General features: G+C 42.4%; 1 protein-coding gene across 7 annotated transcripts in view; it reads left to right on the top strand.

The window, feature by feature from the left end:
* The window catches only part of phldb1a (pleckstrin homology-like domain, family B, member 1a), a 37,033-nt gene that overhangs the window by 5,353 nt on the left and 9,516 nt on the right, over positions 1–22,164 (top strand). For 2 of the 7 annotated variants that reach the window (XM_084373098.1, XM_084373099.1), the window contains exons 2-21: positions 1,233–1,331; positions 1,903–2,026; positions 3,647–3,817; positions 5,632–5,748; positions 6,990–8,029; positions 12,162–12,383; positions 12,612–12,743; positions 12,900–13,037; positions 13,577–13,705; positions 15,167–15,322; positions 15,414–15,524; positions 15,686–15,775; positions 15,882–16,016; positions 17,237–17,359; positions 17,496–17,669; positions 17,863–18,003; positions 19,355–19,447; positions 19,538–19,607; positions 19,839–19,983; positions 20,203–20,293. In XM_084373098.1, the coding sequence (XP_084229224.1) occupies positions 1,233–1,331; positions 1,903–2,026; positions 3,647–3,817; positions 5,632–5,748; positions 6,990–8,029; positions 12,162–12,383; positions 12,612–12,743; positions 12,900–13,037; positions 13,577–13,705; positions 15,167–15,322; positions 15,414–15,524; positions 15,686–15,775; positions 15,882–16,016; positions 17,237–17,359; positions 17,496–17,669; positions 17,863–18,003; positions 19,355–19,447; positions 19,538–19,607; positions 19,839–19,983; positions 20,203–20,293 (3,501 nt within the window). Of the gene's footprint in view, positions 1–341; positions 361–1,154; positions 1,332–1,902; positions 2,027–3,646; positions 3,818–5,631; positions 5,749–6,989; positions 8,030–12,161; positions 12,384–12,611; positions 12,744–12,899; positions 13,038–13,576; positions 13,706–15,166; positions 15,323–15,413; positions 15,525–15,685; positions 15,776–15,881; positions 16,017–17,236; positions 17,360–17,495; positions 17,670–17,862; positions 18,004–19,354; positions 19,448–19,537; positions 19,608–19,838; positions 19,984–20,202; positions 20,294–22,164 lie in introns of those variants that run through there. The other 5 variants (XM_084373100.1, XM_084373097.1, XM_084373102.1 and 2 more) reach the window with 5 other exon arrangements.

Below are 22,164 nucleotides of genomic sequence, written 5' to 3'. Positions count from 1 at the left end.
CATCCCCATTTCATTTAAGTCTCCCTTCAGTCAGAAATGAGTTTTCCTTCTTGTTCCTACAGTTGAATGTTTGAGCTTCACTGTGTGGAGTGACGTACGTGCCGAGTTTGACACCAGTCGCCTGTTTTCACATTCATCTGGTCACACTGTACATTTTCTCTGCGCCCATTGAAAATCTGATCTTAAGAGGCGGGCCCAGGAGCATGATTTGTGACATCACAAATAGTTTGGAAGCCAGTCCTGGTCCAATATTCACACAAGTGTGGTGTGGAAACCTGAAGACTCCAGTGCACGAACACAGAGAGTGGACTTTAAAGTAATCTAAGGAGGACTAGGTGCCATTTTCAGGATTGTGATGTGGTAATTATACTTTTACTTGCACACATTAGATTTTTTTAATGTGCTGTTATACAGGTGTGAAGGGGATTTTTAAATAAAGAGATCTACTTTTAAACATACATGTCAACAGTTAAACATGACAGTAATTTATGTCTGGTCCGTGGTAGACACAACATACACCAGATAATAGATAGTTGTGTCTATTTGGGTTTTGCCTGGAATGCTGAGCTGATACTAAATTGCTGCCAGGACAGGCAGCTCATGTGGGAGATAGTGAAAGACGCGGATGCCAGCTTTTTAGCAGAAAAATATGGTGAGTCATCTGGGCTGCTTATGCGTCTGTGTGTGATTGTCTGAGGTCTGTCTGGTGCTCATGGGTTTGTTGTTTCCCTCTCGTCTGATGTGAGCGCCGATGAGCACACAGCTGGATCTAATCTACAGCATCTGTCTGCAAACACGGAGTGTGTGTCTGTGTGTGTTTGCGTTTGTAAGATCTCTTTATGAGTCACGGTGACTCATCATGGGTCCGAGGACGCAGTGATCTGACCCCTGATGTGTACGACACCTGCAGAGCTCACTCACACCTTCCACTCTTCCTTGTGATGACAAATGCTTGTTGTCAGATTTGTAAAATCAGTCATCGTCCTTAGATTGAGGCATAAATCAATGCCAGCTCTCTTATGGATCGTTTTGTCTCCGTGGTTCTGCAGAGACAATTACCCAGTATAATGGTTTGGTCACATGGGCTTATAAGTGGGGCAGAAGGTTTCTAAGGAAAGCACTGTTCTCATTGTAGTACAACTGTAGTAGCAGTATTCCCAGCGCTCCCATTCATGCCCTGCTGCTCTCTCCCTCTCTCTCCCTCTCTCTGTGTGCGTGTGTGTTTGCCTCAGGATCTTCATGTGTCAGATAATTCTGACGGTCCAGCCGACATGGAGCGCATGAGCAGGAATAAAGTGGAACATGGGCGGCAGACGCACCAGGTCTTACAGGTGAGTCGTTTCTTCCTTCAGGTCCAGGGACCATTTACTGCTGATATAACTGGGATGTTAATTCATGTGTAACTGACTTTATTACTATCACCATCTGTTCTGATTATTGTAATGATCTGTCTCAATGATATGGACTCCCATTGTTGTATTCTTCTTTATCTAACAAGAAAGTCTGGTTTTTAATCAAATGCTGAACAAGCATTCAAATCATGGCGTTCAGTCTTCCAGATGCAGACAAACATCTGGAATTTACAGCCGGCTATTTTAACGATCGTGTAGCTGGTGAAAAGCAACTTTATGTACTAGCACATGTTCAAGCACCTCGTATACTGCTGTACTAGAATTGATCATTTCCTGACCAGCCTTGGACAAGTTTGAATCAATTGCATCCTGTCAACTGGACTTCCTGTTTGAGCATTTTAATATTTATGCTCTGCAGTTTATCTCTTCATACATGTAGTTTTAACTTCTGATTTCACAGACTTTCAGGTGTGTAACTTCATAGTCTTAGTAGCTCAATGGTCTCAGGATCATGTAATCATGTTTTCAAATGTATGTATTTTTTTGACAGAGCACTCCTTTAGACCTGTTTGAGACAGGCAAGTCCCTGAAAGTCCAAGCAGAGCGCCCCCACCTGGTTAGTCTGGGAAGTGGACGCTTGAGCACGGCCATCACCTTGCTGCCCCTGTCTGAAGGTGAAGACCTGTGTGTGTGTGTGCGTGCATCCTTGTACTTGCAACATTGTGAGGACTGGAACAAGTTTTGAACCAGCAGGACGAGGACATTTTGGAAAGTGAGGACATTTTGGAAAGTGAAGACATTTTAGCCGGTCCTCACAACTTCAAAGGGCTGTTTCTAATTTTAGACTTGGTTTTAAGGGTTAGGTTCAAGTTAGGTATAGGTCAGGGTTAGGGTGATGGTTAAGGACGGGGTAGGGGCCTGTTTAACAGCTTGTTAAATGTGCAGTCCTGCCTTATCATGGTGCACCATTTCTTTTGACTTTAAAGCTGCTTTAAGTGATATTTTGTCATGAAAGTTCATGTTAAATGACCATATTCACATGGCGGCCATTTTCCCCTGATGTCCCACTCGGGGTAGGAATCTTGAATTCTGGGATAATGATAGCTGCTGTGTCGAGCTTGCAAGTTGTATAAATGTAGAGAATCTGTCAAATTATCGTTTTATCACTTCCTGGTTGACAGGCAACTGAAAAGATAATAACAAAAGACACAGACAAAACAAAGGCAAAATCTAGAGGGATCTAGGCCATAGTTTAAAACCATATTTGTTACCTAATAGCTAACGCTAGACAATGGCTAACTTCCCAGCTAACATTACTGTTTTATTACATCCAGAGTTTTACTTCCAGGCTTAAATAAATGTGTCCAAGGTAGGCTTTGCACTGATATTTTCAAATTAAATGATGCTTTTCCTATCATATTGTGTAACACAAAGAGCAATGTTAGCTAGAAAGTGTTTAATTGCTAATGTTAGCTGTTGTCTAGTGGAAGTTATTATCAAATATGCTGTTGTACCTTGAGATATGAGCATCAAACGTGTTTTAGATGAATTAGATGTTTACACTTTGAAATAACACCATGAAAAAAAGTAGTATGTAACCGAATGCTTGATGGAGGGGTTTACTACCGGAAGTTATTGAAAACAAACATAGTGATTTGGTCTATTGTTTCCATATATAGACACTCCCATAAGCCCATTATTCAAACTATGTCAGTTGTTCTGTAATAAGAAAGAGGCACAACTTGCCAGGAGTAACAAATTGACAGACACTGATGACACATTACCTTCCAACCATGTTGTTGTTACTCATACTGTGCCACAGTTGCCTTGTCTGTGATTTTCTTGCACCATTTGTCTTTCACTGAGCCCAGACACCACAGAGGATGAGAGGGTGTGACAGTAGCGCCCCAGAGAAAAGCCTTCTGGGATCTGCTTTGTGCTCCATCTCCTCTGTGCTATCACATAAGAATGAATTGTGCATGAGTGTTTGTGTTGGGTTTAATCTCTTGCCCTCAGACAGCAATATAAATATAACAGATTATCAAATGACAACGCATTTAATAGAAGATGACTTTATTAATTCCCTCTGTCAACGTCTCTTGAGACTCACACCTGTTGTTTAGCATTCAATCGCATGCTTACTCCATTTGCGGCTCCGCCCATGTGGCATTGACCTCTGAGATGACACCCGTCGCCTCTGGCCCTTAAACCCGCAGCCTAAGAATACTTCACCAAAGTATTCACACATGAATCTCCTGTAACGAGCACTGAGAAAATGTTTTCCCTTGTTGCAGGGAGAACCACGCTGGGCAGTGATGGGACAGATATTCCTCTGCAAGGCAACGGCATCGCAGCTCAGCACTGCTACATTGAAAACAAAGCAGGCAGCATCACCTTGTACCCATGTGGAAACCAGTGCTCTGTGGATGGACTTCCCATCACCAAACCCTTTCGCCTGACACAAGGTACAATTGTTGATGTGAAAGCTTTTTCTCCTATCTTATTTCAAATAGCTTATATAGCTTATATGATATGTGTAAGTCTGTCAGATGGTTGGTCTGCCACTTTCACGTTTGTGGTGGCCAGAGGATGAGTCCTCATGAATCTGGTTTCAAAGTCTTTCATCTAGCGGCGTCAGCAGGTCAAAGTTGTCTCCCATCCAGTGAAATATTCTACATCTAGGAAATGGATTGGCACAAAAATTGGTACTTTTCTTTTTTTCGCCCCTCAAACATCCTGAGCACACCACTGTTACAGTATACAGTCAGAAACAAAGGTAGGCTGAAGTAATGTGTTTCATTTAGCTAGATAGTGGTAAATTAATTATGCAAGATTAGCTGAGGTTTTGTTAACATAACATTAGCTAACCCTTACTCTGTCATTAGCTAACTTAAATTTTTGCATATATCGCTCTTTTGTCTCTGTTGAGAGCTTCTCTCACATCTGCGTTTGTCTTTTGCACAGACTTTATACGTCTTTATACATGATGATTAACGACTGACAGATGAAAAAATGACTCTTGACAGTGACAGATAATGGCAGCTAGTAGGCCTAAGCTACACTCCAAAAATGGCGGCACCATTACATAATGCCTCTATTGGGTGGATCGCCATAAAATTTACCCCTGATGCTTTCCCCTTTGCTAATTTAGTTTTAATTCGAAAACGTTAGCATTTTAAAACAATCAAACTAAAATGGTGATCATGGTAAACATTACACTTGCTCGGCATCAGCATGTTAGCATTTCAACATTACCATTTAGCTCAAAGTACTGATGTACATTGATGAGGCGCTAGCATGACTATAGGCTCTCAGTCTTGTTTAACCCCCCCTTATCTGTGAAATCACATTCATGTACATTCAGACAAATGATCAAAAATGGTAAATGTACACACACAAACATAAACTGGCTTCTGCTTATTATCAAGCCGATTGGAGGCAAAGTGGACTTTGCACAACAATAACACTGTCAAGCTTTACCAAAAACAAAGCGGTCAGAACAGTCCCGTGTCCTTCCAGTAACAAACATGCTTGCCATAAAATAGGCATAACAGTCCCGCCCCCCTCAGTCCCCTCTCCATGGGATCCATGCCAGCAGCAGCTATACCAGAATGTCATTTGAAGCCTGGTGATCAGCCAGCGTGTGTGGAGGCAGCAGCTGCTGAACAAGAATACTTCAGGCTATGCTTCATTCAAAGGACATGTCATGAAATCCTGATTAAAACAATTCAGGAATGGAGGAAACGGCTTCATTTGTATCACAAGGAACAATGCTGCAGCCACGCGGACCTTTGACTGTATCTTGAAGGATGAAATAAACATTAAACTCCCCGTGGAATATCTATTACTGGAAACACAACTTCAGGGAACATAGCAGGCATTCTCGAAAGCCCCTGGACATGCAGGGAAAGGAGAAGGAGTTGATTTCACTTACTGTTTAATTACACGTGAGTTAAAGTCAGTTTATTTACACTCACACCTCCTATTGTATTGATTATTTAATGCTTTTAAGCGGGACAACATGAGGACATTGTTGACTCATGACTACTGAACCAGTTAAGCCACTGAAAGAGAGCTTCGGGGTCCCATTTCAACCAGAATTAGTTGCATGATTGAAGTAACTGAAAGTAATTCATTCTTAAATATGAACAAAACAACACTAAACCACCAATAATGTATTGTTAGAATCATTCACGGTGTTGCTAAGACTTTGCCTCTGAAGACGCTAACTAACACATCACTGACAGCTTCCCACCCACACTGTCGTGTCTCCTGGCAGGGTGCATGCTGTGTTTTGGCCAGTCTGCCTTTTTTCGCTTCAACCATCCAGAGGAGGCCCTGCGGATGAAGAGCATGCTGCCTGGAGGACTGAGCACCGCAAGAACTCATCCTACTGGTAAAGACCCCGCTTTGATAATGATATAACTCTTCAGATGGAACAATGGCTGTGATCCAGTCATGGTTTGTGTTCATACAGTTAGAGAGGATACAGGAATAAAGACGCTGAGTGTCAACTGTGTGCACGAAGGTTTCACTGTTTCCTCAGAAGCTATTCTGGGCAGAGCAAACGCTTTGAGCTGATAGGTATTTATTCACAGTTGGACTCCCACTACCTTAGTGTAAAAATCAAGATGCTGCGAAAGTTCCTGAACAAGGATCGTACATCTGCGGGAGAGAATTACAAGACTTTGGCCTCTGGGTAGGATGACGTATTGTGATCACGCTGTACATGATTAGTTAATTAGACCATCCATGTTTTAGGGCTTACGTCAGAACAAATGGTCACTGGGATGTAGTAAACATGATGAAAGACAACTGTAAACACTTCATTGGTTAGAAATGTTGATGTAAAGCTCAGAACTGAATGAATTTTGAAGTCGACAGGATGTTTTTGTTTTGTTCTTCTGTGTGATTTGGGATTTTTTGACATTTACTGCACAATTGCTCCTGAAGTTTGACTCAAAAATTGTCCGTTATCTGACCGAAAGCAGAAATAACTTGTTCAGGACTAATTATCTGTGGCCTACATTGTGATCTAGTTCATTTCAATCTGTGGTTTTCGCTCAAGGTGTGACCCCATTGTGACACAGGATTGTTGTAATCTTTCTTTGTGCAGTTACATTCAGGTGATGTTATATTATTCTGGCCCCTCGTGCTGCCGATGATATTTAGAGTCCATTCTCCTCTGACCTTACTGGTTTGGCTGTCCGAACAGTACAGTAAGAGACGCCACACCCTGCCCAGTGTGTATGGCCCACTCTTTCCTGACCAGCCCCTGATTTCATCAGCTCTGAATGAGGTACACGGCTGCAGCTTTTATATTTAGCAGCTCCAGATCCCTGTAGGATTACAACACAACTGAGGAGCACAACATCCCTCATACAGGAGACATTTATCACTATGTGCAGTGAGCCACAGAGACACTTTGTGTTGAGGTGTGTGCAACAACATGTTCAGGCATGTGTGTTTTTCCTTCATGTCCCACAGCACTGACCTGAGGTGTGCTGGATGTCAGTAGGACAAAGACAACACAAGACAGATTCCTCCCACCGTGTTTGTTTATGTGTGTTTGTGCAACTGTCTCTCCAAGTGTCTGCCTCCTTTATTCAGCAGGAGTGTTTCTGTCTCCCTTCTCAGACTCCCACAGCGTCCTCAACGGGAACCATCAGTCCTTTTCGAGCAACGGAGACTCCCGATCCAACAACCTAGCAAAGAGCCTCCAGGACTCTTTGGTTCTGAAGGTCTCATCATCAGGGCCGGGTAAACAGCCCTCTCCAACAAATATGCTCAATGGGAGAAATGGCTCCATGAAAGAGGAATCCATTTATGAAAACAGCAGCACCTTTCTGATCCATAACCTTGGCAACAAAACCCCTCCAGTACCCGCCAGGTCCCCTCATAACAACCACACTCCTGTCCCCCATCCGAGGACCTCCCTCTCTGTGGCCCCGAGTGGTACCAGTGGCGGTCAGAGGACCCAGGAGAGCCCAAAGATTCTTAGGAGTGTAAGAGGTGAGGCCACGTCAAGGTCAGGACAGGGCACAGAAAACTCTAGTCACAAACCATCATCTGTCAGATTCTCCCCAACAGCTCCACCCAGTCCTCGAACAAGAGGCTCCTCCCTGCAGAAGAGATCCCCCAGTCCTATGAGAGATCAGCCCCTGTCTCACTCAGAGGTCCCTCAAAGACTCAGGACTCCAGAGCCAACTGGGTCCACCAAAGATCGTCCTCCTGTCAGCCCTTACATGTCCCACAGAGGGACTCCAGGATCGCAGGGCTTTGCAGGCAAACCTGTCCCCGACAGCCCTCAGGGCCCCCGTAAACTTGTAGGTCCTTCCAAAGCAGAAGCCATGAGGGCACTGTATGCCCAGAGTCCATCGTCAATGTCTGGGCTGGAGAAGGAGCCTGGAGGCAGGCAGTTGAGGCCTGGTTGTGGCATCAAGTCAGGCCTGGGATCTCTGTCTGCTTCGTCTCCTCTTGGCAGCCCTCATAGCCAAAGAAAGACCCCCTGCATGACCATGAGCGGATCTTCCAGCAAGGAGCAGAGTCTTGTGAAACCATACACCCGGGAGCGCAAAAACAGCATCTCTGAGATCAACGACAATGAGGACGAGTTGTTGGAATACCACCGCTGGCAGAGAGAGGAGAGGCTGCGTGAGCAGGAAATGGAGAAAATGGTGAGTGATCAGCACGTCAAGGTGTACACTATAACCATATGCTATCACTTCACAGTAGATATGAGAGGAACAAATCATTTCAGTATGACAGCTGCGGTTCAAATGTGCAGATGCTGATGTGAGCGTCTCTCAGGAAGTCATGAAGAAAACATTTGCTGCTCTGGTTTTGACTTTTTGTTTAGTCTATATTCTGTTTATACAAGGATGGAATTTGTATATACTTTAAATCTGTAATAATCAATTAGGAGCGAAACATCGAAACAAGCTGACAGGTGCAGAGCCACAGAAACATCCAGGCGTATGTTGTATACTGTAGAACAAAACATCGTAAACACACAGAGCAACGTTAGCATTCATCTGGAGTGGTGTTGCTGGTGACCTGACAACTGTAAGTCAATGTTTACTCTGTTTTTATTATAGCTGTGTTCTGATCTCCACCACATCTGGAAAAATAACTCTAACTTTACCCTGCTAGATATGCAATCATGTTCACCACCGATTTGGTGGTGGGAAACAGCTAGCGTGGCTTAGTCTGAATATATATTTTTTTGTCTTCATGCCAAGTGACATCTCCTTTCGCTTTAAGTGAAACATAATCATTTTCACACAAAGCAAACAAGCCAGAACTGTGTTAATAATGAGCTGGTAGGCAGACTTTTTAGTTTTGGACAGAGTCAAGCTAGCTGTTTCCCACTGTTTCTAGTCTTTATGCTCGATTAAGCTAATCATCTCCAGGTTCCTTCTTTAGTCTTTACACCAAGCTAAACTAGGCTAGGCTAAGCTAAGCTTAACGTTTCTTGGCTGTAGCATCATATTAATGCACAGACATGAGAGTGGTATTAAACTCTCTCCAAAAAAAAACCAAATAAAAGTATTCCTGAAATGTCGAACTATAAAAACTGTAAAAAAAACATATTCATTATTTAACATTTAAACATAGGCTGTCTATAAGTGTATTTGTGTAGTTAGCTCGTTGGTTAGTAAGGAACACAATGTGAAAAAGTGTCTTTGGCTTCACCCTACAGATTTAAAAACAACACAGGACAAGCACTACAGGGTCGATAAACACCATCATTTTAAGGGACATGAATACTGTTGAGTGGAGAAGGCGCTGAGACTGTTGGCACAGCAGACACCATGTCTGCATTCAGATATCTTGTCTAAATCTCCTGGCGCACAGCCACCAGCTCATCTCCCCAGAGCATTACTGGCACCGTCAGCCCATGTGGCCCGAGTAACGCGGGGTGAACATTCCTCCACATGTCTTGAGGTCCAGAGCAGAGGGCGCGGCTGGTTATTGCTCAACACTATATTTATCAAAAGGACGACTGGCTTTTACTTTCAGGGCTGCCTCTGCTTGACGGACTGGGCTCTTTCTTATTCGTACCCACGCACGATCATATAGACAGCATACTTGTTATCCATCCTCAGCCCACACCCTCCAGCCCCCCACCCCAGCTTGCCTCTGACAGCTGAAAGGACCATAGAGGAGGAGGGGTGGAGCAATTCCCGGCCCTCCTTGTCCACAGACTATTTCAGGAACCAAAGGGTTTCTGGTAACAAATAAGAGTCACAGACAACATGTGTCTGAGTTGGACTGCTGTGGATACAGTATGTGCATGCTTTTTGCTGACAATGTACGCCTTTACATATACATAAACAGATGAGAAAATGAGAGATATGTTCAGTGTCGGCTAAGGTTTTTAGGTTGTGTTATCCTTCTTTTGTGCTGTACCTTTTACTCTGCAAATATTGAATAATGATGATGAGTTCAGTTGATTGTGTTTATACAGTAAAATATGTCCATACACACAGAAAAACATACGCTGAATATAGATGAACACGTGAGAAAGTTAATGACCACAGTAGTGTCCCAGGGGACTATGTTTAGGTGAATGGAGGTTCAAGACTAGGCTATATAACAATGCTGGACGCCTGTTAAAGGAATAGTTACACAGAGTTAAATGAGAAGAAAATAATCTAGTCTATGTATTGTGTTGCAGAGATATATCCTACAGTTAGCATGCTAACCAGCTAGCCATGGCCTGTTTGGGTCGAGTCCTAGTGGTGTGGACATCAACACTTCTCTGGTGCTCTGAGCTTCCAGTCTGGACCACTAGATTCACGGCTAACTGAGCTAACTAGCTATAATAATGGCAGCCACAGTTAGCAGCAGTTAGCTGATACACTGGTAAAATGCTGACCCCTGTTTGTTTACCTACAACAGCCGGACACTTTTATTTATTGTATCTTTAAGTATAAAAGTATAGGGCCAGGAGATAATTAGCTTAGCTTAGCTGAAAAAGAAAGACTGTAAACATAGGTAAACAACAAGCTTGACTCTGCTAATTAGCCTTATACTTTAGCCATATCTCATTTGTTTAATTTATACACAGGCTAAAATGTAAAAAAAAAAAAGACAGATGTTACCATGAAGTCATGAGGATGAGCTGTTTAGCTTAGTACGAAGAGAGGGCAAAATCAAACAGACACTGAGGTGTAAAATTTGAACTATTGATGAAACAAACAAGATGCATTGTGTTGATCCATGAGCATCAGAGATGCTAGCTGTCTTCTCCCAGTTTAGCCTACAGTCTATGCTAAGATGCTAATGTCTCCTGGCATTGAAGTTAGCTGCTTATTATCATACAGACATAAGAGTGGTATAATGGTGCATATTCCCTTACAAAATACATTTAATGCTAAACCTGCCGCCTTGTGTTTTACTATGTTTTGGCTCCTGGACTAGGTTCTTGACTTTTTGGTATCACAGCCTTGAAAGAAGCACACAAAAATGATAAAGCACAGACCTATAGATAAGCGAGACAAAGGGAGGATTTCCTGCCAGTGAAATGAAGGCCCTACAGCTGGCACACTGCTCTTTTGGCACAGTTGGCAAACACTTTACTGAACCCAACCTACATACGTGGATATTTCTGTACTTCGAAAAGCCATGCTGCATGTTATCTCTCATCAAAAGTAAAGGGCATAGCATGAGCGGAGGAGGTGTAATAGAAACGTTAATTTTAGCATCAGTTCCACTGGGACGGGGCCAAACTGCTGGTTTGTAACAGAGCACAAAAATGTCTATTTCTGAGTGTGTTACTATGGTAAATTTAGAGGATTTCTATGGTGATAAATGCAGCAAAAATATTGTAATTGCAATTTCACCTCAACTTTTCAGGAATGATAAGGTAGAGGAGTTTTTTTCTGTGTTACACTGTGTTGCTTTACTGTTTTCAAGTTAAAGCAGAATTAGCTTCTTGCGGACTGATGACGGTAGATATCACCCTCATACTTGGTACAATATCTGCCTCATATAACCATATACCATACCTTATATACCATAATATGATATAACATGATAATTAGTGAGCTTAAGATGTGCTGACGGAGAGACTTTATAACCTTTGCACGGAGCCAGGGTGCCTGTTTCCCCCTGCTTCCAGTCTCTTCCAGCTAAGCTAGGCCTAGCGGCTAATGGTTGTAGCCTTAAATGAACCAGTCAAACAGCATAAACAACTGTCAAAGGTATAATTCTTGCACTTGAAGTCAATCCTCATGATTGACTTGGTGTATAATTTACTGTGAATGCCAGACAAAAGTGGTTGTAGAGGCAACAATACTGCTGCAAGATGCACATCAGGCACAATTGTTGCTCGTCTTGCCAGATTCCTAATTATCATTCCACATTCTGTGCTGCTTTTTTTGTTTTAGCAGATTAAAGCAAGAATCCCATTGTTTGGAGTCCGGAGACATAACAGATCAGGCAGAAACTAGAACCATGTGGGATATCAAACAAATGCATAACACAGAGGAACATTAAAAGCAGCTCTGTTCAGACAGTAAAAACCAGATGACAACTGCTGAGCAGCGACCAAATCTCAATCACGTCTTACATTTATTCTTCTTACAGTTATAACAGTCAGTTATTTCTGAGGGGTTTTACTATGAACCCCTCCTGAGAGACGAACTACATCAGCTCCGGCCGTCCTGCTATCAGGTTACAGTCCCGTGCCGGTGGCTGAGGGACAGCTGCCTATAAATGGGACAATGTCACACAAGGACACTCGAAGCTGATTTGCAACACAATCTATAATGTGAGATCACGGCTTGCTTACATCTTCTACAGGAGCGTCAGAGGCTGGAGACCATCCTCAATCTGTGCGCAGAGTATAATCATGAGGACAGTGCCATGGAGCTGGCTGAGGTGGTGAGGAGCGGGCTGCTGGGGGGCGCTGGAGGAGCCGGCTCAGACGCAGGAGGGGGGTCGTCCCTTCAGAGGGCCCAGAGAGAGAACGACGAGGAGACCCAGAGAGAGGAGTCCAGCAGCACAGAGAGCACACACCAAGAGGTAACACACACATTCATGCAGACATGCAAGTGTGCAGAGAAAGAAGTGTCGGATTATTCGTGCTTGCCTCTGAAATCTAAATTTAGTCTTATTTAATGTTTTATTGAACTTTTCACAAGATAAATCAGACATTTAAATCACAAAAGTTGAATTTCACATTTTAAATATGTTCATGCAGAATGAGGCATTAATAAGTGCTTCATAAGTGTTATCTGAATCTGCCCTCAGTGTGAAGAGCTGTTAGCCGGTCAGGAGCAGGTCTATCTTGAGGAGGAGAGGAGCAGGGTCTTGGCCAGGGTTGATGACTTGAAGCACAGATTCAGTGAACTGGAGCAGCAGTTACAAGAGACCAAACAGGAGGTCAACACACACACACACACACACACACACACACACACACACACACACTCAGCAGACACTCTTCATTTGTATGCTCTCTCTGTTTCACCTTTCGGTATTTAAGTAGCTTGACGGCATTTGGTGGCCTGCAGACTGTGACTCCATGCTTGTCTCTAGGCGGAGATGGAGCAGGCCCTGCTGCAGGCGGAGAGGCGGGCTGAGCAGGAGCAGGTGGAGGCTGAGAATGAAATCATCTCTCAGCTGCAGCTCAAACTCAGCCAGCTGGACAAGGCCACCCAGAAGGAGAAGGAGAAGGTGGGCACCCAGGAATCCAAAACTATGTCATGTCAGTTTGCTCAAAGCTACTGCACGTGAATGTTTGGAAATGTTCCTATGTTTGATTATTTAAGAACTCACTCATTCTTGAATGTACACAGCTGTCTAGATATACAATATCTACAGATCTTCAACTGACCTGCACTGCCTGTTTATTAGCTGTTTTTCCTAAAACACAAAACACAAACTGTCCTCTCTCAGGGATGTCCGTTAGCGACTTTTAGCTGGATGTGACCAACATTAAAATGTAGATTCAATCATGCACAAACCTTTTGATTTTTCTCCCAGATGTATGTAACCGAGCACTCTAACCTCTAACTCTCCTACCGGCCTAACCTCTGCTTCAATCCTCTAATAACCACCTCGGCCTGTCAGCTTTAAAGCTTGGCTGCATGGATTTGAGTTGTCTGTGATTTTTTTTTTTGTTTCTCCCTGGGTTGGTCTGTGTGTATGTGTATGTGTGTGTGAATGCATACCCAATTGTGCGTATGTGTGTGTCTGTTTCTATGTGTTTTTAGGGGAGGGCTAATGTGTCGGCTGAGCGGAAGGTCCTGGAAAAGCAGAAGAATGAGTACAATGAGCTGAAGAGGCAGTTTGATAAGTGCCCCTTGTCTCTAAGGGAACAGTTACAGGAGCAGCTCAGCAGGGTCAGTGTTCTCACGCAGCCCACTGGCTGGCAACAGTGAGTTATAATATATCAAACACCACAGTACTGTAGTATGACCTGCACAGAACCGGCCGCAGACGTAACACTGACTCTGTTTTGAAGCACTTAGAGCTACTCGTAGATCTGCAGTGAGCTTTTCCTCTTTTCCTGCTGTCGCTCTTTATTATCTAAACATATAAGGTTACAACATTGCCATTCGTAAGTGTGACCAAACAGTAAGCAACGCTTCTGCTGTTCCCTCATTTTGGATGCTTGATAAGTAATAATTAATAATGTTCATTAACAGCTTTGCTCTAAAAGTTTGCATGCATTTTACCATGAATGATTCAAGGCTGCCCACTTCATCATAGACATTAAAGGCAAAGGCTGGTGTCTATTTTTCTTATTCTGAACAAATTTCATGAAAACACCTAAACAAAAACAATATATTAGTCCATGTCTCAGTACTTCACTTTCCTTTCCCTCCTTTACCTCTCCACCCCTGTACGTGCACAACCCAGTCGCCAGAATAAGTTTTGGCAATATACATTTCTGCATGTTGCAACTTTTCAGTTCTGTTGGTCAAATTTTGAATTTTATCTTGTGATGATGCTGTGCGTATCGTCTGGTTAGGTTTAGGCAGAACAACCACTCGGTTAAGGTCAGAACAAGACTATCTTTTTGTGAAAAAAGTTGTATTAACCCTTTTGTGGCTCCAAAAATTGCCTACAATACCCACAATGCATCATAGCCAGTGAGTGACATCACTGGAAGCAATTTATTACATTAAATTCAGCCACAAAAGGCATTATACTACTTTTTCACATATGCAGTAATAGACCTGTAAACACACTTTAATGTGTAAAATTGCTGGAGTTACCCTTTAAAAATATCCAGCGGTTTCACGCTTAAAAATGGAAACGCCGCCTCAAACCGTGGCCTCTTCGCCTGCCACTTGTTTCTCTATCGTGCCGCCACCATCCCCACCTCCTCCTAACATGAAAGTCTGCTCATATACATGAAATCTGAACGTGATACTGACTCATATTGTAAAATGTTGATATGAGACGTATGAAATGTTCAAATTTAATGTATCCGTGGTTTGAAGAAACGTATAATGTTAACATTTTGTTCTGGCGACTGGGCTGATGTGGACCAGGACCTCAATCGGGTCACAATTGCATGGCTTCATTTTAAAAAACAGCAAATGTTAATCAAACGGGAGTAAACAGTCTATAGTTAGGGACTATTTTCAACTGAGGACTGATACATGCGAGGAAGTATTTACAGCAGCTGTGCCAGTATTCATCACGAGGAAGGAACATGTCATTAAGATGTATCAAGTTTGGGTCTTTTCATGGAGTTTTGTTAATAATAGCAAAAATATGCCAGCTTTATCCTTTAATATCTCAGTTCAAATGACTTCAAACGGTGTGAATAACCTGCATGTATATCTGGACAGAAAACTGAAGCTCTGGAAGTTGGGACCAAGCAGTTTGAGGAGCTGGAGTTCTGCCAGCTGGAGGAGGAGAGCAGTCTGGAGGAGAAGAAGGAGGCTCAGAGCTCGCAGCTCCTACAGGAGCGAGCTGAGTACCACTGCAGCGTGGCCCAGAGGAAGGTGGGGACAGCAGAAAACATATATGTGTGTGTGTGTGTAAAACATGATCATCAACACAAGATTGTATGTAACTGGACATGTCGGTTCACAGGAGAAGATGGGCACTCTGGAGGCTCAGGTGAAGCAGCTGGGGTTACAGGCGGCTCAGGAGTGTGAGAGGGTGGTTAAAGACAGGACACTGACTCTGCAGCTGCTGCAGAAGGTCAGTATTTCTGCCTATACAGGAGGCATATACTTAAAAGTGGTGGAAGAAGTATGCAGATCATTTACTGAAGAAAAAGTTCTAATATCACATTGTAAGTAATAGTGTTGCATGGCGTGCTGGTTATTAAAAGTACATCCATACTGGTTTCTGCCTTTCAGGAGCAGGAGAGGTTGTGTCACCTGGAGAAGAGGTACCACATCCTGACAGGTGGGAGGAGCTTCCCAAAGCCCAACAGCAGCATGAAAGAGGTGAGCAGGAACATGTGAGAAATGAAATCACAACCTGAGGAGAAGTACTCAAAAATACATTCCTTCCAAGCAATTTTTTTAAAATTTAGATGAACTTTTCAAACAGGACTGTCTTCACATCAGCGAACCTGACCTTGTTAATGCGGACGGTCCTCCTCATAGCCCCTGTCCCTCCTCTGCCTCCTTGTCCTCCTCCTCTCACATCCCCTCCCCTGAGCTCTGTCCTGTTAGGCTACAAGAGGTAAATCCCATTAAAATCCTCTTTGTGACAAAACCTAACAAATCCTAAATGCCTGTGCTGCAGTTCCCACGATAAAAAACAAACAGGGCATGACGGTGTGATAGCAAATACTGACAAACAACAAGCTTGCGGTGTTTCTGCCTTTTGTCTACGTATAAAGTGTGTTTGAGGTTTGTATATCATCCGAATTATCTGGTTTTAAAAGCCTTTTAAGAGAATTGCTAACTACGACATCAATAGATGATGCAAAAACTAAATAAAAACTTGGAAGAAACTGTGAAGTGACTTTATTCATTTTAAAGATACAGACACATGAAGATTTGTTGCCTATATGTTTGCTTTGTGCATCATTGCATGACTTTTATGAGTGTTGATTATTGCCAGTGTTGTAAAACGTACTCAAAAGTCATTATTAAAGACATTGTGTTAAAATATTACTTTGGTCGTAAATAATAGTTGAGTAAAAGTCTTAAAGTATCTGATATTAAATGCACTTAATCCATGTTCATTTTAGTTTTGTATATATGTTCTTGTGCATTTGAAAGGTCTTGAAAAGGTCAAAGTCCGCACCAACAGAAACTCCTCTCTCCCACAGAAAACACTGCTCCTTAAAGCCTTTAATTCTGTGATTTTGTGACGTCACACTACGTCACCATGTCACACATTTGCTCTGCCTTTGTTAGCGGTACTGGGTCAGGCATGTGTGAGCTGACCAATCAGAGCAGACTGGGTATTCAGGAGGGGGCCTTAAAGAGACAGAAGCTAAAACAGTTTCAGACAGAGAGGGTAGCACTGGACAGTATGAGAGACCTGATGCGTTTTTTGAGCATAACACAAAATAAATTGATGAACCTAAAAATGTGCTATTTTGGCTCTGATGCCACATGCAATCTGCAAAGTAATAAGTTACTAAAGTTACCAAAAACATTAGCGGAAAATGGAAATACTGGAAGTATGGTAGTTGAGCAAATCTACTTAGTTTCACTGGTTTGAGGCCTGCACATTCTTCATGTATGGATGTAATATCTCAAGCTGAAGCATTTTAAGAGAATCGTTCCTTCGACATGAATAGATGATTATGCAAAAACAAAAAACTCGGAAGAAACTGTAAAGTGACACAGTGAGTTGCGTTTGCTTTGTGCATCCTTGCATGACTTTTCTAAGTGTTGACTCTTGCTGTCTTCAGCCTCCTTATCCCTGTGTTCTGGCTGTCGATGCAGGAGTACCTCAGGCTCTCTGATGTCTATAAGATGTATGGAAGTGCTTCTATGCAACCTCGCTCCTCTTCCCCTGCTGCTCTCCACTGCCTCTCCCTCGCTGTCGCTCCAGCTCTGCCGTGTGAGGTAGACACTCTGCCTGCTCTCTGCCATATACTCTCTGACATGTTTCTCTGATGGCCTCTCAACCGTTTCCACTCTCTTCTCTCTCCCTGTTCTGTGAATGTACGTTTCTCTGTGTATCTGTATTGTCTGTGTGAAGGAGTACATCACAGTCAGTCAGTTAAGCCGGATCTTTGGGATGCAGAGAGTCGATCCCTCCTCTTCCTCTTCCTCTGCCTCTGCCTCTATTGCATCATTCCAACTGGCCTCCTCTGAAGCCGCCTTCTCGTGCCACTCAGCTGCATGTGGTCCTTCCTCCTTTCTCTCTGCACAGGTTTGTTATTCTTTCCTGAATGCTGGGGTCCCACGTCGGTACCACCTCAGTGTTTTGCTCCAACTATCCTAGCTTGAGATTGCTACACGAATGTTTATCTTTATCTGCCTGATGTTCTGTCACTGATGCTGATCCTGCACTGCCCCCCCTCCACACCTCTCCTTTGGCTGGATGCTTGTCATCATCACCTCAGAGCCAGCCTGAGCTGAGCAGGAACGCAATGCCTCCTATTAACCTCGAGCGCTGGTACCAGGACATCATGGCGGCCGGAGAGCCTCGGCCATGTCCTCCACCGCTGCCTGCAAAGTCTTTTTCCACACGCAGACAGGGGCAGGTAAACTCTCCACTCTTTCTCCCTCACTGCAATGCCAGCACATTGCCTTGAACTCCCTGAACTTTCTCACCAGCCACTCAGCTATCCATATTCTTATGACTTGGTGGCCCTCTAGTGGTCAAAACAAGGGCTATCTGTGAAACTCCCTACTGCTGAAAAAAAATAGGACACATTTGAAGACACTGAGACACGTGAGGCTAAATAAGAGACTTTGCTATGATTTTTTAAAAAGTTTAAAAAGTCTAGTTTTGTTCTGCCTGCTATCACTTACAAACGCACTCTGAGCTGGAATAAGAATTCATAGCCAAAAGTTTTACATGTGCTGACTGTGAGATACAAGGTTTCCATGACAACTAAGATCATTTTTGACAAGGAGACACATCAAATGTCACCACTTACATGAAAATATAACTCCAATCCCTATTTTGATGACTTACAACTTGACTTAGACTTACAAGTTCAAAACTCATCACATGGCTTGACTTGAGGCATGAATTACTTGTCTACTTTATGTTTTCAGTTTATTTTTATTTTTTTAGTCTGGCTGTCAGTATTTCACTGTTTGAAATTGATGAGGAGGGAATATTTTCATTGAGAAGAAAGTAAGAAACAAATAAGCTTTAATAAAGCTATTTATTAATGATATCATTATTAGACAGGTACTACTTTCTAGAGCACTTTTCTAGTCTACTGACCGCTCGTCACCTTCACCCATTCACAACACATTCATACACTGATGGCAGAGGCTGCCATGCAAGGTGCCGGCCTGCTCATTAGGAGCAATTTTGGGTTCAGTATCTTACTCAAGAATACATCGACATGCAGCCTGGGGATTCGAGGACGACCTGCTCTACCTCCTGAGCCACAGCCGCCCAAGTACTTTTACTTCTACAGTATTTTGGGGAGAGAAAATTGACCTGACTTAGGACTTGATTTGAGGCTGGAGTGAAATACTCAGACTTTCTACTTAAGTCTTAAATTTTACGTCAAAAGAGGGGAAGTGATACGGCACACATCCACGCCTGGTCAGGGGTCAAATCACATCGCTTTCTTTAAGCAAATTAAACTCGATGTAAAGCAGGTAGTAACTAAAGTTATCAAATAAATGTAGTGGGGAAGAAATACAAAGTAGCACAAAATGGGAAGTACCTCAAAAGTGCACTTAAGTACAGTGTTTGAGAGTCTTTAACCACAAACTATAATCAAATCCAAAGTTTCTATCACTTCAAGTCTTTTGAAAGAATCCTCCAGAATAAGAAAATGTGAAATAATATAAAAGAGGTGAGGAGTATATATCCGCTTCCTCTTCTAATGTGACAAAATAAGTAACTATATGTCTTTCTTCTCTTAGCTTTTAAAGTCCAAATCAGATGGTGAGGTCGGCCAGGCTGCAGCCCTGCCACACTCCAGCGGTGCTGCTCATGAGAGAAATGCATCCACCAAGGTGAGCACATCAGTTTAAATCAATAAAATAAAAAATAATAATAAAATCTAATAAGTAGTTAAATGTGTGATGCTTTTGATGTGTTTTCAGGGGCTACAGTTAATGCTGTCAAACCCATTAGACATGGACCCCAGGAGGCAGTTTGCTCTGCAGAACAAAGGTACTTTAGTCCTACCGTCCCATCCTCTGCTGTTTAACACACTGCACGGTTTCACCTGGCTGCCACTCATAACTATTAAACAGCTTGGACTGTACAGATTCAGAGCATATTTCTGTTTCAGCACTACTTGTTTTAACATGCTCTGGATCTGATTATAATCAACGAGTAGCTATGACTCAGCACCATCAGTAGAGGGCACTGTAAGTCTGTGACAGCTGTCTCCCTGCACAGATCTGTCTCCCACAGTCCATCACTCCATCCTGCACCACCAGCCGCCACCGGGCGGCAGCCAGGCGTACGACACCCTGAGCCTGGAGAGCTCAGACAGCATGGAGACCAGCGTCTCCACCGGCAACTCCGCCTGTACCCCAGAAAGGTGAGAGACTGGCTCTGTTTCCATGGGAACACTCAAGTCTGCCCCGACTTCTCCCAGGAGAAGGGTCACTGAACTCAGTTTACTGCTGTTCATGAGGAAACCTTTGTCTCCGTCTCCTTTTTGCTCTCAGTGTTTGGTTCCCAGGCTGCATGTCTGTTTACTTTTTTCATCCTTGCCGTAGTCGTGTCATCACACACTCCTTTCCTCTGTGTGTTGTAGTGCCTGTGGGTTGGAGGCCCAGAGGATAGAAGAGATGGAGAAGATGCTGAAGGAGGCGCAGCAGGAGAAAGCCAGGCTGATTGAGAACAGAGTGAGTTCACAACAGTAGCGCTGCAGAGTTCTGACCCGACTGGACATCACTAATCACCAGTTATCCCATCACTTTATTTAAGGTTTCAACCAGAGTTACACCGATAAACCAGGTCGACAGAAAATTAATCAAACAACATTGCACCCAAATTTGACAATGCCCCCTTTTTAAATATGAAGAATTGCTGCATTTCTGTCTCATATATGATAATAATCTTAATATCTTTAGGTTTTGGGCCGTTAGTCGAATAAAACAACAATCTGTGTGGCTGTGGGATAATATGACCAGCCCTTTTTTTGCTGTTGCCTCACATTTTATAAGCAAAATTAATTATAAAATTAATCAATAATGGAAAAAAGGTAACACTTAACAATAACCATTATTAATAAATGGTAAATGTATAGTTAATTAAAATTTAGTTAATAGTATAGATCTACTACACAGTATTTAAGTATTTAATTAAGTATTTAAACACCAGTTTCAACATTACAATTAACAATTGCTTAATAATGTCTTATAAAGCACTTCATTTCAACAGCAAAGTAACTAATGTTTCATTAACTATTCATTTACCATTTATTGATGCTGATGTTGGTTGTTAAGTGTTACAGAGAGTAATGATTAGTTGCTGCCCCTGACACCTCCAGAGTAATGACTGCTGTACTATTAGAACATATTTAAACAGTTTTCAGTGCTCAGAGCGTCACCAAGTTTTGGGGACATAAGGACTCAGATGAAGAGACATTTTTTTATTTAATCATAATATTTATGATTTTAGGCAGTGCAATGCAAGGATCAGTATTAGAAGTAGATCCATACGGCGGGAAAAAATTGCGGAGTCAACAGTATGAAAATACTCAGCATGAAATGCAGAATAACGAGAGCAGCAGTGCATGTTAGTCTGCCATTTTCATTTGTTAAGTAACATTTCATGGTGCCCGCTACTTTTCAGAACACTTTTAAGAAAATATGCTTTTAAAAAGTGGTGGAGACAAAGTCAGCCAATAAAACAAATGCGGTGGGGACTAGGGCTGCCACAATGTCAGATTTTCACGACACAATTATCATATCCAAACAGCTATCTATAGAAATTTGAGGGAAAACATCTGTAATCATAAATAGATAAAAAAGTGTAACAATTACACTCAATTAATAGTGAAAAGGCAACCAGATGAACTCATGAACAAAAGATGCACAATGCCCAACATCTTTTTCACACGATATTATCAAATATGTATCATTAACACAATATCATTCATATTTTACATCACGGTTATTGTGAATATCGCAGTATCACAACAAACCTAGTGGGGTCCCCAGTGTAAATGACAGCTGTGGAGAATACAATGGATCTGCACTCTGGTTAACATTAATAACTTGGCATTGCAGTATGTAGATAAAAGACATAATAGATTTTGATGCTGAAGTTAGGACAATATGAATAAAATGATACAACATGTCATTATACTGTATGACTTGATGTGGCAAATGTATGCAAATCACCTATGAGATAATCAAATGCATGTTCATTGCAACACACTTTTATAAGTTTCACTGTTCTGCATTTCATCAGAATAAAAACTCTACACACGTAATAAAAAACTATTTAATGACCCAATTTTATAGTTTTTTAGCAACATTTTGTGTAAAAATCATTCATTTCTGTACCACAGATTTTGTAAAGCAATAATATGACGTGATCCTATCATCATCGAACTTAAATCTGAGAGTTGATGAACAATAACCTTTGAATTATCACAAGAGTCTCATGTCTCTCTTGTCTAACTCTCTCAAAGTGATCCCTGAGCTCAAGGTGTGGTGAAACGAGGTAGTTTATTTACCTTTGTATTATTTCGACATGTTGAAACAAA

Source organism: Pagrus pagrus (assembly GCF_965226575.1).
Source record: "Pagrus pagrus genome assembly, chromosome: 14".
Taxonomy (NCBI): domain Eukaryota; kingdom Metazoa; phylum Chordata; class Actinopteri; order Spariformes; family Sparidae; genus Pagrus; species Pagrus pagrus.
Note: the sequence above shows the minus strand (reverse complement) of the source record. Positions and strands in the feature narration are given on the sequence as shown.